Consider the following 13,232-nt stretch of genomic DNA (forward strand, 5'->3'; position numbering starts at 1 on the left):
TCTAGATGGATAACTACTGTGAATTATAATTTTATTTTCCACTTAGTGGAGCCTATTGACTTGGACCAGCTCTTGTCAGAGAACCAGTTTTGTAATAAAGGCAGTAAATTCTGATTTTGTGCTTGTTTGATAATTAATAGTAAGGTGTCAGCAGCAGGAAAAAATGAAAGTATTTTTTTTCCTCTGCAAGTTATAACAGATGGGTTGTAAGACAATAACTTTATGCTGAGTGTCTAAGGCATCTTTTACTAAAATGAGTTCAGCAACTCAGTGGAGGTTCTGCTCTGTTTGGGAAGGTATGCGTGCAAGGCACTCCTGTTAACCAAGCATCCTTGGCCCCAGGCATAAATATACAGATAGTTATTACACTGGCAAGGATTTTTCCCTCCCAGTGGAGGCACAGTTTTTTAGCAACAGCAATTTTCCCTTGTTGCTAAGACAGTGGCAAAAATAGGTGTCCATGGGTGTCAGTATACATGCTAGTTATAAATATATATAATAATATAGTCGGAAAAAAGAGGCACAGTAATGAAAATGCCGTGTAAACTTGACACTATTGAAGTATTTGTTTATCAACAGCTTCCAGTATTTAACAAGGATTAAAATACAAACAATAGCCTTGGCCCTAACTAAGCTAGAGCCACAGCTCTAACAGATGGCTGTGCCAGACAGGCTCTCAGCACAAAGCAGACCTGAGCACCTCACAGATGACGGCGTGGGAGCCCTCACGACAACCCACCGAGACCAGCGAGACCAGCAAGGGGAATTGCCGTGTGCAACCACGGAGCAGGGACTGAAACCACAATCCAGCCGAGTAGCTGTGTGCTCAGAGAACAAACACAAGGCTACCTCCTTTGAAGTGGCTTACAGACCTAAATAGAGGATTAGGCCCAAGATTTACTGAGATGCCAGAGGATGCTCACATGTTTCACTCTTATGACTTCTGCTGGACCAAGTCTCCAAGGTCATCTGTACCAGAGCCAGGAGGTGAACCAAAGTGTCACTGTGACTTTGCCTTTAGGGTCAACTTCCAGCACAGATTCTGTGACCTGGATCTCCAAAAGGAGCTCCAACTGCAAAAAGTCGTACTAGTTCAACCATCTCCCAGTCCAGGGGTTTCTGTATGTCCCATTTCAGAGTACTTGCGTCATTGCGACATGCCAAGTGTGCTAGCCATACTGACATTTCCTCTGATTATTCAGAAAAAAATAAATAGTTTGACAAATGGGAATTGCATGACCCATACTACAAATAGCTAACTGTGAAATTTCTATGGCTAATTGGCATCTGTTGTTAAAGTGACAAATGCATATTTGCCCTCTGTAGACCTTCCCACCTGTTACTCCATGGCCCATCACACCATTTATGTGCTGCTAACAAATGGAAAGGTGCTTCACTTTCAGGGTGACTGGGCTTTGTCAGATAATGAAGGTATTATTTTATAAGTGAATTTGTTACCCTAGAGAAAATTAGGGCAGCAGAATCACAGGAGTTGTATTAAGGCTCATGCTACCTGCACCCATCTCCCCCAGGCTGCAGTAAAGAACCATGAAGAGATGTCTTGACTTTGCAGCACTTCCAATCCTGTGTCATCCTCCCAGTGTCTTTCATCTCCTGTCCCTTCTTGCTCAGCCCTGTCACCCCAGGCTCTCCATTGCCCCTCCTCAGGACAAAGCTTCAGGCGTTTTTTTTTTTCCTCTGATTCTGCCCACAGAGTACATCCACCACATAATGTCAGGGCATTATTTATGTGGTTGTACTCTCAACTCCAAGATCATCCAAGAAACCTGGCTACTGCATCTGACTGCAGTTCACTGCCTTCCAAAGGCATAAGATGCCCAGGTGATTCCTAGAAACTGCTGATATATGGAAGAGAGAATTTGAAAGAAGTAGGCTAACAGAAGTCAGTGTACTCTAAGGAGATTTCCTATAAACCACTAGCAATCAGGTTGGAGAGAGGGGGGAGAGAAGGAAGAGAGAGATGGGGGGAAGCAGGCAGGCAAGCTTGGTGACTTTCTTATTTATTTTCATCCTTTAAAAAAGAAAAAAAATTGCAAAACTTAAGAAGAAAATACTTAGAAGGCAAGGTTTCCATAGGAAAAAAATATTTTATTTTTTTAAGAACAAATTCAGTTTGAAACAGACGTGGAATGTGATTCTCATAATTTTCATTTTCTGGGAACTAATTGCAATGTGGAACTAAAGCAGATTTCAAACTTATGACCGGCTAGTTTTAATACAGAATGAAACAAACAAACAAACAAAACCAAAAAATAAAATTTAAAAAAAAAGATAAAGAAAGAAGAAATTATTTATAACTCAAGCATAATACTGTGTTACTTACAAACTGGACAAAGAAATTCTTAAATAAATATTCATGGTACACAATTTCAGCACAAATATGCGGCAATTTGGCAACGTTTTATATAATTTTTTCCTCAATACAGTGCAAAGGGGAATGACACTGCCTTTAAACAAGCTGTAGCTAAATACATTGCAAAATTCAAATTTTATACAAAACATCTTGCTCAGACTTTATAAAAAACCAACATTGCTCTATATACACAATCTGGTTAAGAAAAGCCTTTTTTATCTTGTTTTCATGTGGGTTTTTTAATTATTTAAAAATGTGAATAAGGCTACTGTAACACCCCAAATCCATATACAGTAAATCTGAACCTATTTACAGCATCTTCACTTAGACATGATGGTGCAAATTCCAATTTGGGTGACTAGGGATGATCATACAAGCAAGGCATTTACAGTAACTTTTCAAAGCTGGACCAACGTCAAAGAAAGGAACAGTTGGTAGATTGTCATAATTCTGCACCAGACACAAAACAGACGCACAGTACATTTTTTTTTTCAATTGGTTGCAGGTTGCTCTTGAGCAATTAGTCTGATTTTTTTTCACAGTTTAGTATATAACTAGAATGTAGCCAACTGATGAAGCATAGATATGATTTAATAAAAATAAGGATCAGTAAGCCCATCTTTTCCCTTCCCCTCCCCCAAAATAAAATCTTAATGACTTACAAGAGAACCTTGTATGGATGGATTCATAGAAAAGAAGGGTTGTTGAAAAGAATTACATATGTACTGTAGTTAGTCACCATGGTAACCTTCCACAGAACCATGGGTTGGAATTTTTTTTGTTTTTTGTTTCTCTCTTTTGGGCCAACATCCCAATATTATCTTCAGGTTCAGAAAACAAAGAGAGTGATCATTTCTATGACAGATATTTTTCTTTCTTTTTTTTTCTTTTTTCTTTCCTTGCAGGTGCTCACCAGAGGTCTGAGAACCCTAAAATGCTGTTGCTACATTTTCTTTCCAAATCAGAAAGCGAAGTGTTACCATAGAAACATGACTATGTTAGAAATGTCTATTTGCATAGCACATATAAAAGTAGAGGTTGTTTTTTTTTATTTCCTCCCTAGGGTGGGAGCTTTAGGGGAATAGCCACGCTAAAGAGAAAACTTTAACCTGAAACCCCCCTCTACGAACCTCAACAAAATCTACAGAACACATCAGCCTGTAAGGCAAGGGAAAACACAACACAGAAAATAAATGCCGGCACATCTTGTTGCTGTTAAATATGTGATGCAGTAACACTGAATTCCTGATATTTTGGACCTTATATTTTCTACTTTCCTCTTACAAGATGCTTTGGAATTTTTTTTTTAACTATGCTCCCACTGGTGGTGTAGGATAGCTGTTTTTTTTTTCCAGAAGTAGTTTATTTTTTAAAAAAATGTGCGCATATGCATACATATATATATATACATACGTATGCATATATACTTATATATGTGTGTATATACATAGACACACACACACACACATATATAGAAAATGATGACAAGTTAAGACTATGCAATTGCCGCAAATGAATTTCACATCTTCTGGTGTAGATTCTGTGCAATCTCAAAATATATATTAGTAAAAAAATCCAAACCAAAAGTAAGAAAGAATGAACAAAAGAAAAACTCTCACTTTATATCCCTTGTGTTCTATACACCTATTATAAATAAGACATATTTTCCTTCTCCATCTCAGTGTCATAATTTATTTTACCCTTACGGACTGCCAGAGGTTTGCCATATGTGCTTTAACTTTGCAAATGAGCACCAATGAACTGCTGTGTCAGTACCTACACTCACTGTGCAGGGACAGCACTACAATAAGCCAAAGTGCCAAAAGGGTCAGTCACAAAGAAATTCTGCCTTACTTTCAGAGATGAGCAAGGTTTTGTGGTTTGTTGTTTTGTTGTTTGTTTTCCCCACAACTTTATCAGTGATAGAATTATAGCTCATTTGACCCACTGGATTATAATCATCGTAGGCACTTGGCTCTCGGTTGTTTTCTTAAATGCTTTCCCTGTGTTTAGTATAATGTGATCATATAGCAGCTGAGTCTGCTTAAAAGTCATCCAAGGCAGACTACATTTTTGCTACAGCTTCAAAGCTGTTTATTTTATTGCCAGTACCACAACAGCCCTGCCCTAATACATCCTCAGTGGCCTGCTATTGTCTTGTCTTCCCCAGGCTTGTTGACTTACTAACAATACCCTTTTGTTCTACTGTATTGAAGGTACTATTTTTTTCTGCACAGTGGTATTTGATAACCGTGAATTCCTTCAAATGCAGCCTTAATCCACTGCACATGTTATTGTGTTTCCTACTTGCCTCTTAAAACTTAGCATACCAAAGTGCTGTGCTACCTAAATGCATTTTTTTTTCTTCCCAGCTTCTATTTCTGAGGCAGCAATATTCAATTGCAACCTCAATCAGCCCTTCCCTCCACCACCCAGTCCTGCTCTTGACTTTGTTGACAGCCTAACTTTTTGGCTGGAAGGCTCCTTACTATCAAACACAATTTTTGTAAATGCATTACCCATTCGAGTGAGGCTGCTGTAGCAGATGGATGGAGTGCGGATCTCCAAACATTAATGTTCCATTAGTGATTCAGGAGGTGGAGTGAAAGGAAATCTTATGTGAAGGATGGCAGAGCCCCGGATAACAGAAACAAATGGAACAGTGACGGACTAAAAGCAAGAGAACTTTAACAAGTCTTACTTAGACACCAAGGTCTGTGTGACAAATCCAGTACGCACTGAGAGAGACACACAAAAGTCAGAAGATTGCATTTCAAGCTTGATATATCCTAGAGCACCTTTCCAGGATGCCTAGAGCTATTAACATCCACGGATTGCTCCATCTTCCCTTGGCTTTTGTACATGCCTGAATGCCCACAGCACATGGCTTTGAGGATGATGAATGTAACAAGAGTACAGCAATCAGAATGGGCATCTTCTACAGAAAAGTCTTCCAGCTTTTAGTGAATACTTATTCACCGAGATAGGGATTCTACAGACTAGGTAAGCTGTCCAGCTCGCGTCGGTTCCTGGAGAAAGAGCTGTTGCCTTCTCCCCCCTGTGCTTAAGTCAATGCTAGCGCACAAGGCGTCATCACAAACCCCAACAGAAAGCATTTGACCAGTGAGTTTCCTCTACGACTCAACTGTACCACAGAGCTGGTTGTGTGTTCCTCAGACCTTGTAATAAATGTTTGCTGGACTCTGAGGAGGCATCTCTTGAACTATGTACACCGGATGTCCATAGTCGCCGCTGACCTTTTCATAGTGGGGGCAAAAGACACTGTCTGCAGTCCTTAGAGGAATGATAATGTCACTGGGCTCAGAACCATTGTTGTTGCCACTGCGTTTTGGGGTGGCTAATGTACTAAGTGATAGAGTTGTCGTGTGTTGCGGGGAATGCTTCCTGTGTCTTCTCCGGTACTTCAACAAAAGAACCACCAAAGTGATGATGATGACGATGAAAATGATGCACCCTGATGCAATCCCTGCAAATAAGGCCACCTCTGAACCCAGTATACTGGAATGCCCAGCCTTACTGCCATCTGTGCTAGATCCTGGAAAGAATGGAAATACAACAGACAAAAGTTATTGCCATCCTGTGACCCATTTATGTTGCTTAAAAATGTGTAGAGTAAGCAAGACTGGAAGAATTAACTGACAGCTAAACTTTGACAAACCAATTACCCAGTTAGATAGCTAAATGCAAACAGCCGAAGTCAGCAATCGATATAAAGCAAGACTTTGTGCCTGTTGGTCTCACTTTTGTGTTGCTCCCAAACCACCCTGTTTCATACATCATCATCCATCAGTGGCGAGAACTGTCACTGACAAGGCAGCCTTTGATGCACACAGCATCTTTTAACAGATGCAGGCCAGCCCCAGGCACAAGAGAGGGGTGGGATAGGACTGGAAGGGAAAATAACACAGGGAAATGACAATTCTCAGAACAACTGGTACTGTTCAGAGCCACGCTGTTCCCTCTGCTATTTTATCTTTTGCATATTGATTTAAGTTAAACCATCCTTAGTGCCTCTTTACAGGGACTCCTCTTGCTTGGAAATGAAACTAAGGAGCTTGAGGCAGCATGGGAGACAGGCAGCATGGTTAGGGCATGTCTGTTAGTATTAACTTACATTTACTTAAAAGAAAACAACACCATGCATTTGGTAGTCAGGCAAAGCTCATGTGCTGAACAGCCTGTTGAGTATTTGCTGCTTATCACACCATCACATTATGTGTCACAAAAATTACATGAATGCTCATTGACACTTTTTCACTTCTAAGTTTTAACATATTTCTCTCTCTTGATGTTCACTCACAATGAAAAAATGATACAGATGCTATATTCACATAATTGTTAACTCTTCCCACCAAAGCCTCTGCACGGATCAGCTGAAGCCACTCACTGTACCAAAGATTCACTAGCCCAGTAACTAAAGACACAGCTGGCAAGGAAAACTTGTGGCCTTTTTTGGGAAACCCAGAATCACCTGTCAGCAAAGGTTTGCTTTGTAACATTATTAATTGCTGAATTTTCTTCTGGACAGCTTGTGTCTTAAGAATTAGGTTTTCTCTTGTTCACCCTATGAGTGAAATGCATCTTGAAGATATTAGTTTTGATATTTGTATCCATTTATTTTGTTTAGATAATTATAAAAAAAAAATAAAGCCCCAAAACTTTTCATTTAGTAGAAGACCAGCCATACATATCTAGACTTCATATGGTCAGCTAAAACATCAGGACATTAATTATAGATGCCCTGAAATAAACTTTATAAATGGCTGTCAAGAACCACTTGATAATGTATTATGTGGGAAGAGAAAGGGACTCGTTCATCTCCCAGAGTACTAACTGTGAGGCAGCACTGACCACTGTAAAGCTGCTTACCAAATGCCCTATCCAGAAATTTTCCTGTAAACGAGAGACACTGTGACAAGACGTAATTAACTTCTACAGCAGAGTGGAAGAGGGAAGAGAGCAGCTGTTGCCATAACTTGCAGCTCCCACACACTATCCACCGGGGCAATCACAACTGGCTTTTGCCTCATCTCATGGTGAATACATTTGCTTTTCTGGCATGTTAATGGTAAAATTAAACACGTTTTTGGGGACAAAGGAGGAGAAGACGCTCCAGGGCAAAGCCCCACCACACCTACCTGAGTGGTCCTTCACAAAGGGGCTGGTGGTGGAACTCTTCCCGTTGGTGCCAGCTTCCTGCTCGGGGCGCCTGGTGGGATCCGTGTGCCGGGGCTGCCCTGCTGAGTTGGGATCTGGGGAGAGAAAAGAGGACTCGTGCAGCTTTGGCACTTGATGGTATGGAGCCTCACAAGCTGCCTCTAGGTACCTCATGAGACACAAATGGTTTAACAGAAGAACCTTTATGCAAAGGACTGGGAGATATAAGAACGTAGTTTTCCTTTTAAAGCAAAATGGTTATATTAGTTATTTCAGGTTTAAATTGTGAGGCCATCTGCAGAAACTATAGGGTCTCCTGTAATTGGCAAGAAAAGCTTAGCAGATGACATTTCAGTTTAACTGAGGAAGTTGATTGACTACTAAACCAACTTCTACTTAGAAGAATAATTCTTTCTTCCTGCACAATAGGTTATCTATATGTGAAAAGAGACAATGAACAAAAACCTCTCTGTAATCAGAATTCATAACAAGCAAACTATAGAAATATTAGCTTCCCTCTTTTCATGTATTTTAAATAATTCTGAGCAGCAGAGTTGTGGCTTTTGTTTTTAAAATAAAAATAAAAATGACTGAAACACACTACTCCCAGGTGACCTTTCCTTCTAGGGATCTCTCCAATGAAGAGATCTTATTACACCAACCCTCCTTCTGTAGAAATCTGTCAGTAGCTGAGGAAGAGAAAATAGGCTGTGCTTTCAGACTATAAGGGAGGAATGACCACACTAGGCTCGACTGCCTCTCTGCTCTACACTGCTAAAAGAAGCCTGAAAACTAAAAAGGACATTGAGACCGATCAAAGTGATTTCATGAAACAGCAGATGGTCTTTACCTTGTCCAACTTTCATGAGGATCTTCATGGTTTTTGTCTGGCACACCCCTCCCTCCTGGTTATCCAGGCCCTCCAAAGACCCATTTGATGTTGCTGATTAAAAATAAAAGAAAAATAAATAAAAATAAAAATAAATAAAAATCAGGAAATCAACAGGCAAAGTGATGTGAATATGAGTGTCTGAAAGCAGGGATCTTTCAATCTACCAGGACCTGTTTTTGTTGCTTAGGCTCACCTATGGAAAGTTGTGAAATGTTGAAAGCCAAAGGAATGAATACACTGGTAAGCTGTACAATATATACAAATGGAGGAATGTGTTATCAAGGTTTCAAATTTACCCAGCAGCCTTTTACTTTCCTATGCACAATTGACTGACTGACTGACTTGGACAAAAACACACCATCTTGCTAAAAAGGTGATGGAGTCAGCTGAAAAGGAAGCTCTGGCAGGCTCAGAGGAGAAAAGCACTGAAAAAAAATCACTCTTTTTTTCCCCCTCCCAACAATATCTTTATAATCACCACGTTACACCTGCTTCCTCTATTACAAATCTCCTGCTGCAATAAGTGAACGCATACAAAAGACCCAGGTGAAAGCTAAGATTCTGAACTGATTGGAAAACCATTTAATATTTTAAAGCACAATCTCACTTTTCCCAGCACTGAGGAGCCTCTGTGGGGGCGGGTGGCAAAGGGGAGCACGCTCCACACTCCCAGGGAAACCTTTCAGCTCACACAAACAACGGGCTGCTTTCCCCTGTGGCCGCATTGTTCTGCCTTATCTAGGTGCCGGCCGGAGCCACGCGATCCGGGCGCAGGCCGGCACTGCCGTGCCGTGCTCCGCTCCCTTGGAGAACCCACAGGGCTGAATCACGGTGCATGGGCGCGCCGCTGCCGCCCCAGCCAGCTGCTGCTTGCAAACAGCTGCTGGCAAAGGGCTCAGCAGCTCCTCAGCAGCTGGTGCTGCAGCCACTGCACTGCAGCGGCCGCCGGCCACCGCGAGCGGGGCACAGCTGCAAACGGCGGGCTCTGGATTCCCCGTGCAGGGAATGCACCGGGGGCTCTCCTGCCCTGCTTGTCCTGGGGATGGAAATTTCACTGTCACTTCTTGGAGTTGTTCATCTGAGGCCCAAAATAAACTTATGAGGGGGCGCACTGGGCCGCCAACCGCAGAAAACAAATGGAAAATGGGATGTCAGGGAGCTCACTGCTTGGCTTGGCGTGGTGGTGAAGTGCTTAAGCAGCACATGCCTCCCTCTGCCCCTCTCCTTTCAGCCTGTGGGCTTTACACTCTTCAGGTCTTTGTTTTTAATTCTCGCTCCTTCTCTTTCACCTTCCTTGGGGATTTTCTTTCAAATGCAGTCTATGTATATTTCCTTTTTCCTTCACAATGTCTTCCTACCCCCATGGCAGTATTTTTCTTGCTCTAATCTTCTCTCTAGCCGTAAAGATATAAACCCCATACTGCTGAACCCTGCTTCCTAGCCTTTGATCTGAGTCTTGTTTTTGTTCCACTTCTGACTCTTTTGTGACCAACTCGAATTACAGCCACCATACAAACTTCCCAAACTGTGCTTTCTTTTCCTAAAACTCCCCTCTCCTAATACGTGGTCCCTCCCAGTTCCTCCTCTTGTTCCCTCCCCCCGTAAAAACATGACAATAGCTGTATGGCAAAAAGACTTTTCAAAATACAAAAGAGCACGTTGAGTAATTTAAGATAAAAGCTGATCTGAAATGTGTCACTGCATTGCCAGGCTTGGAAAATAATGGAGACATATAGTTTTGTTTTCTTTTGTTTTTTTGTTTTTTTGTTTTTTTTTTTCCAGAGGGGAAAAAAAAAATCAATACCAAGTACCCATCCTGGACATAAATCAAATGTGTCTTTGCTGAAAGTGTTTTTTATGATCTACTTGCCAATGTACCAGCACAAGGACACAGAGAAAAAATGCAGTAAATAGAAATACCAAAGCTGAGCACCAACAGAATGTACAAATAATAAACACTGACTCTGTCTTGTGGTTTTGTTATTTGATTCTTTTTTTAATCGAGCCAAAGGGAATCACATCTCCTTAAACACCTTCTACTTCATTTTAATTGACTAGAATGCTGCTTCTTCTAAACCAATGCCTTTTTATTCTTTAAAGGCCTATCCACTTAACCCATGGAGCAGGAGACCTCAACAGGATGCAGAGGATGCAGTCTGACCTCAGCACAGAATAAGAAAGTAAGTTGAAAAAAAAGAATGCAAAAATTACTTCAAATACAGTCTCCAAATGGGAAGACCCAGATGTACAATGAGTCTGGTTGTGTGCCTATGCCAGCGCAATCCGCCTCGCCTGCCTGCTAAAAGAATGCTTTCAGAGCTTTGATGTCAGATGAATGAATTTGCAGAAGTATTCACTTTTTCCACAGTTCTTCAAGGGATTTTAGGAAAGCCTATGATGTAGCTCAGAGTACAGACTGCTACGTCCTGAGGAACAGGGAATTTTCAAAGAGAAGCATTTCAGTGACAAAGCAAGTTTCCTTCTCAGCCTTTCCTGTAATTAAACTGACAATTACCCAAGGCCACTGGAGGAAATTATTTTTTGAAATTCATTAAGACTACCGAAATACAACCTTGCATATCCCTAGTGTACCAGGAAGAAAGTGGGTAGCTTTAAACACATCGTTTTAAGCTTTGAAAAGCTTCACTGAGAAAAAGAAGTAATCTGGGACAGCAGAGAAAACAGAGTTTCATACTGCTAATGCCCCTTGACAGTGCAGTGTGCAGAAGTCAAACAAGGGACTGAGTACAAAATATTCCTCAAACACTTGCTGCAGCCTTTCTATATTGATTTCCAAATGAAAATTACACCCACTGTCATTTTAGCTCCTCCACTGCATCCACACCTCTGTGGGAAAGTGACCCAGAACTTGCAGCTCTGCTCACACTGAAAGGATATTAAAAAAAAAAAAAAAAAGTGCCCCCGATAGGAGTTTTGGGTTTAAACACAAATGTAACACAAGTTTCTGGTACCCAAAATGGAAATGTTATCCTCCAGTATGTTTATATAATCAGATTTTAAACTTTCTATCCAATTTATTCTTATATGCATATATATATATATATATATATATATATATAAGAACAAGGTTTTTTTACATTTTGGTCTAAATATGGATTTATTTTAAAGTCAATTGCTTAGATGAGTTACCATACAAAGCCCTCTGCTAAGAAGACTAAATACTTAAATATTAACATTAATAAGCATAATGATTAATATGAAGTTTCTCATTAGTATGTTCTCAGGATCCCACACTTCACTTTCTATTAATACAGCAGTATGTAGGAAAGTAGAAGTAAGTAAAATGCTGCTAAACAGGTAGCAAAATATTTTTAAATCTTTTGATGGTTAAATACCTCTGATTTTCTGAGACCTGTCCTGCTCCACTGGTGTCAACTGCAAAACTAATAATTACAGCCAAAACCACATTAAATTATCCAACAGTTTGTCTATACCTAAAAAACCCCATATATAATTGTACTAAAATCTCTACTAATTTGAAGTCTTTCTAACAAAATTTTAATAACTTATAGGCCATTTTTACAGTAGTTTATCAGCACTGTCTGCATTCCTTGAATACAACGCCAGCTGCCATTTTATATGGAATGCAAGTTTAGCTTTTCAACATTCAGAAAACACTTATCTGTTATGAAATTATGGTTTAAGAGTCTTGCTGATACATACTTACTTTAGAGAAGCTAGTATACATTTGCAGGTTCATAACACACTACTTTAACATCTCCTCCTCCATACACATGGGAGAAATTAAATTATTCAGACCAAAAAACCTCATTCTGATCTGCCTCCCCCTCTTTGAAATACATGAACTGTATAAAACAAACAACCCCCCCAACAAAACAAACAAATAAACAAAAAAGGCTGGAACTCATGTAAATAAATGTATAATGTTTTACATTTATTTGCTTTTAAAACTCCACAAGTGCTGTTTAGTGTACAAAGTGCATTAGTCATAAATGCAGAGGCAGGGAGTCAGTGAGCATAGCAGAGTCAGCTGACAAGAACAGTTCCTGGCTATGATTCTTATACAGTCCCCATGGAGAGGAAGTAATATTACATTTTAATATGTCTTCATTTGATTGTTATTACTCTGCCTCCCAGGAGGCCATGCCACTGCATGGATCATGGCTGTTTTCAACCTACCAGGTTGGTAACATTGCTCTAATCAGACAGAGAATTAAGCTGCTGCATTTGTGCCTGTATATAGCTTTTCATTCACAAAGAGATTAGAAATGAAGGCACAGTCACAAAAATTCAACTTCCTTCACTCCTAAAAAACACACATTAGTTACAAAATGAAAAAAATGCCACGACAATGACTTAAAACAGCAGCAGACAAAAATCTCATCCTTTTAATTCTGCTACACTTATTACCCACAGTTTCATGTTTTAGGATTATGAAAAACATTACCTATTTGCAAATTAAATGACATATGCTTTGAACCAACACAACTTTAAAACACATCTATTTCTAGAGCTTGAACATGAAATGGACTACATAGCTGATGAGAGAAACCATCATTGTATTTAATTTTCCTGTGAAAACTAAATGGACCTTAAACCACAGACTATAGGAATAAATGAGTGATGTCAACTGATGGGCAAGGGCAAAATTGATTTTGTCCCTCCTTAGTGTGCTGGACAAAAAAAAGTCATTTGGCAATATAATAAAGACACATCTCTGATGAGGTCATGAAGAATTAATTGCTGCTGATGTGGATCTTTTAATAGCAAATTGAGAATTACAAGTTTTTTAGGGGCAGATCAGTA

At 40.0% G+C, this 13,232-nt stretch overlaps 1 protein-coding gene across 1 annotated transcript in view; it reads right to left on the reverse strand.

The window, feature by feature from the left end:
* Window positions 1–2,138: 2,138 nt before the first annotated feature.
* The window catches only part of EFNB2 (ephrin B2), a 45,278-nt gene continuing 34,184 nt past the window's right edge, over window positions 2,139–13,232 (reverse strand). The window contains exons 3-5 of the mRNA XM_058824816.1: window positions 8,403–8,495; window positions 7,534–7,647; window positions 2,139–5,930 (exon numbers count right to left, since the gene is read on the reverse strand). Coding sequence (XP_058680799.1) covers window positions 5,548–5,930; window positions 7,534–7,647; window positions 8,403–8,495 — 590 coding nt within the window. The 3' untranslated portion in view covers window positions 2,139–5,547. The remainder of the gene's footprint in view (window positions 5,931–7,533; window positions 7,648–8,402; window positions 8,496–13,232) is intronic.

Source organism: Ammospiza caudacuta, chromosome 2, assembly GCF_027887145.1.
Source record: "Ammospiza caudacuta isolate bAmmCau1 chromosome 2, bAmmCau1.pri, whole genome shotgun sequence".
NCBI classification, from domain to species: Eukaryota; Metazoa; Chordata; class Aves; order Passeriformes; family Passerellidae; genus Ammospiza; species Ammospiza caudacuta.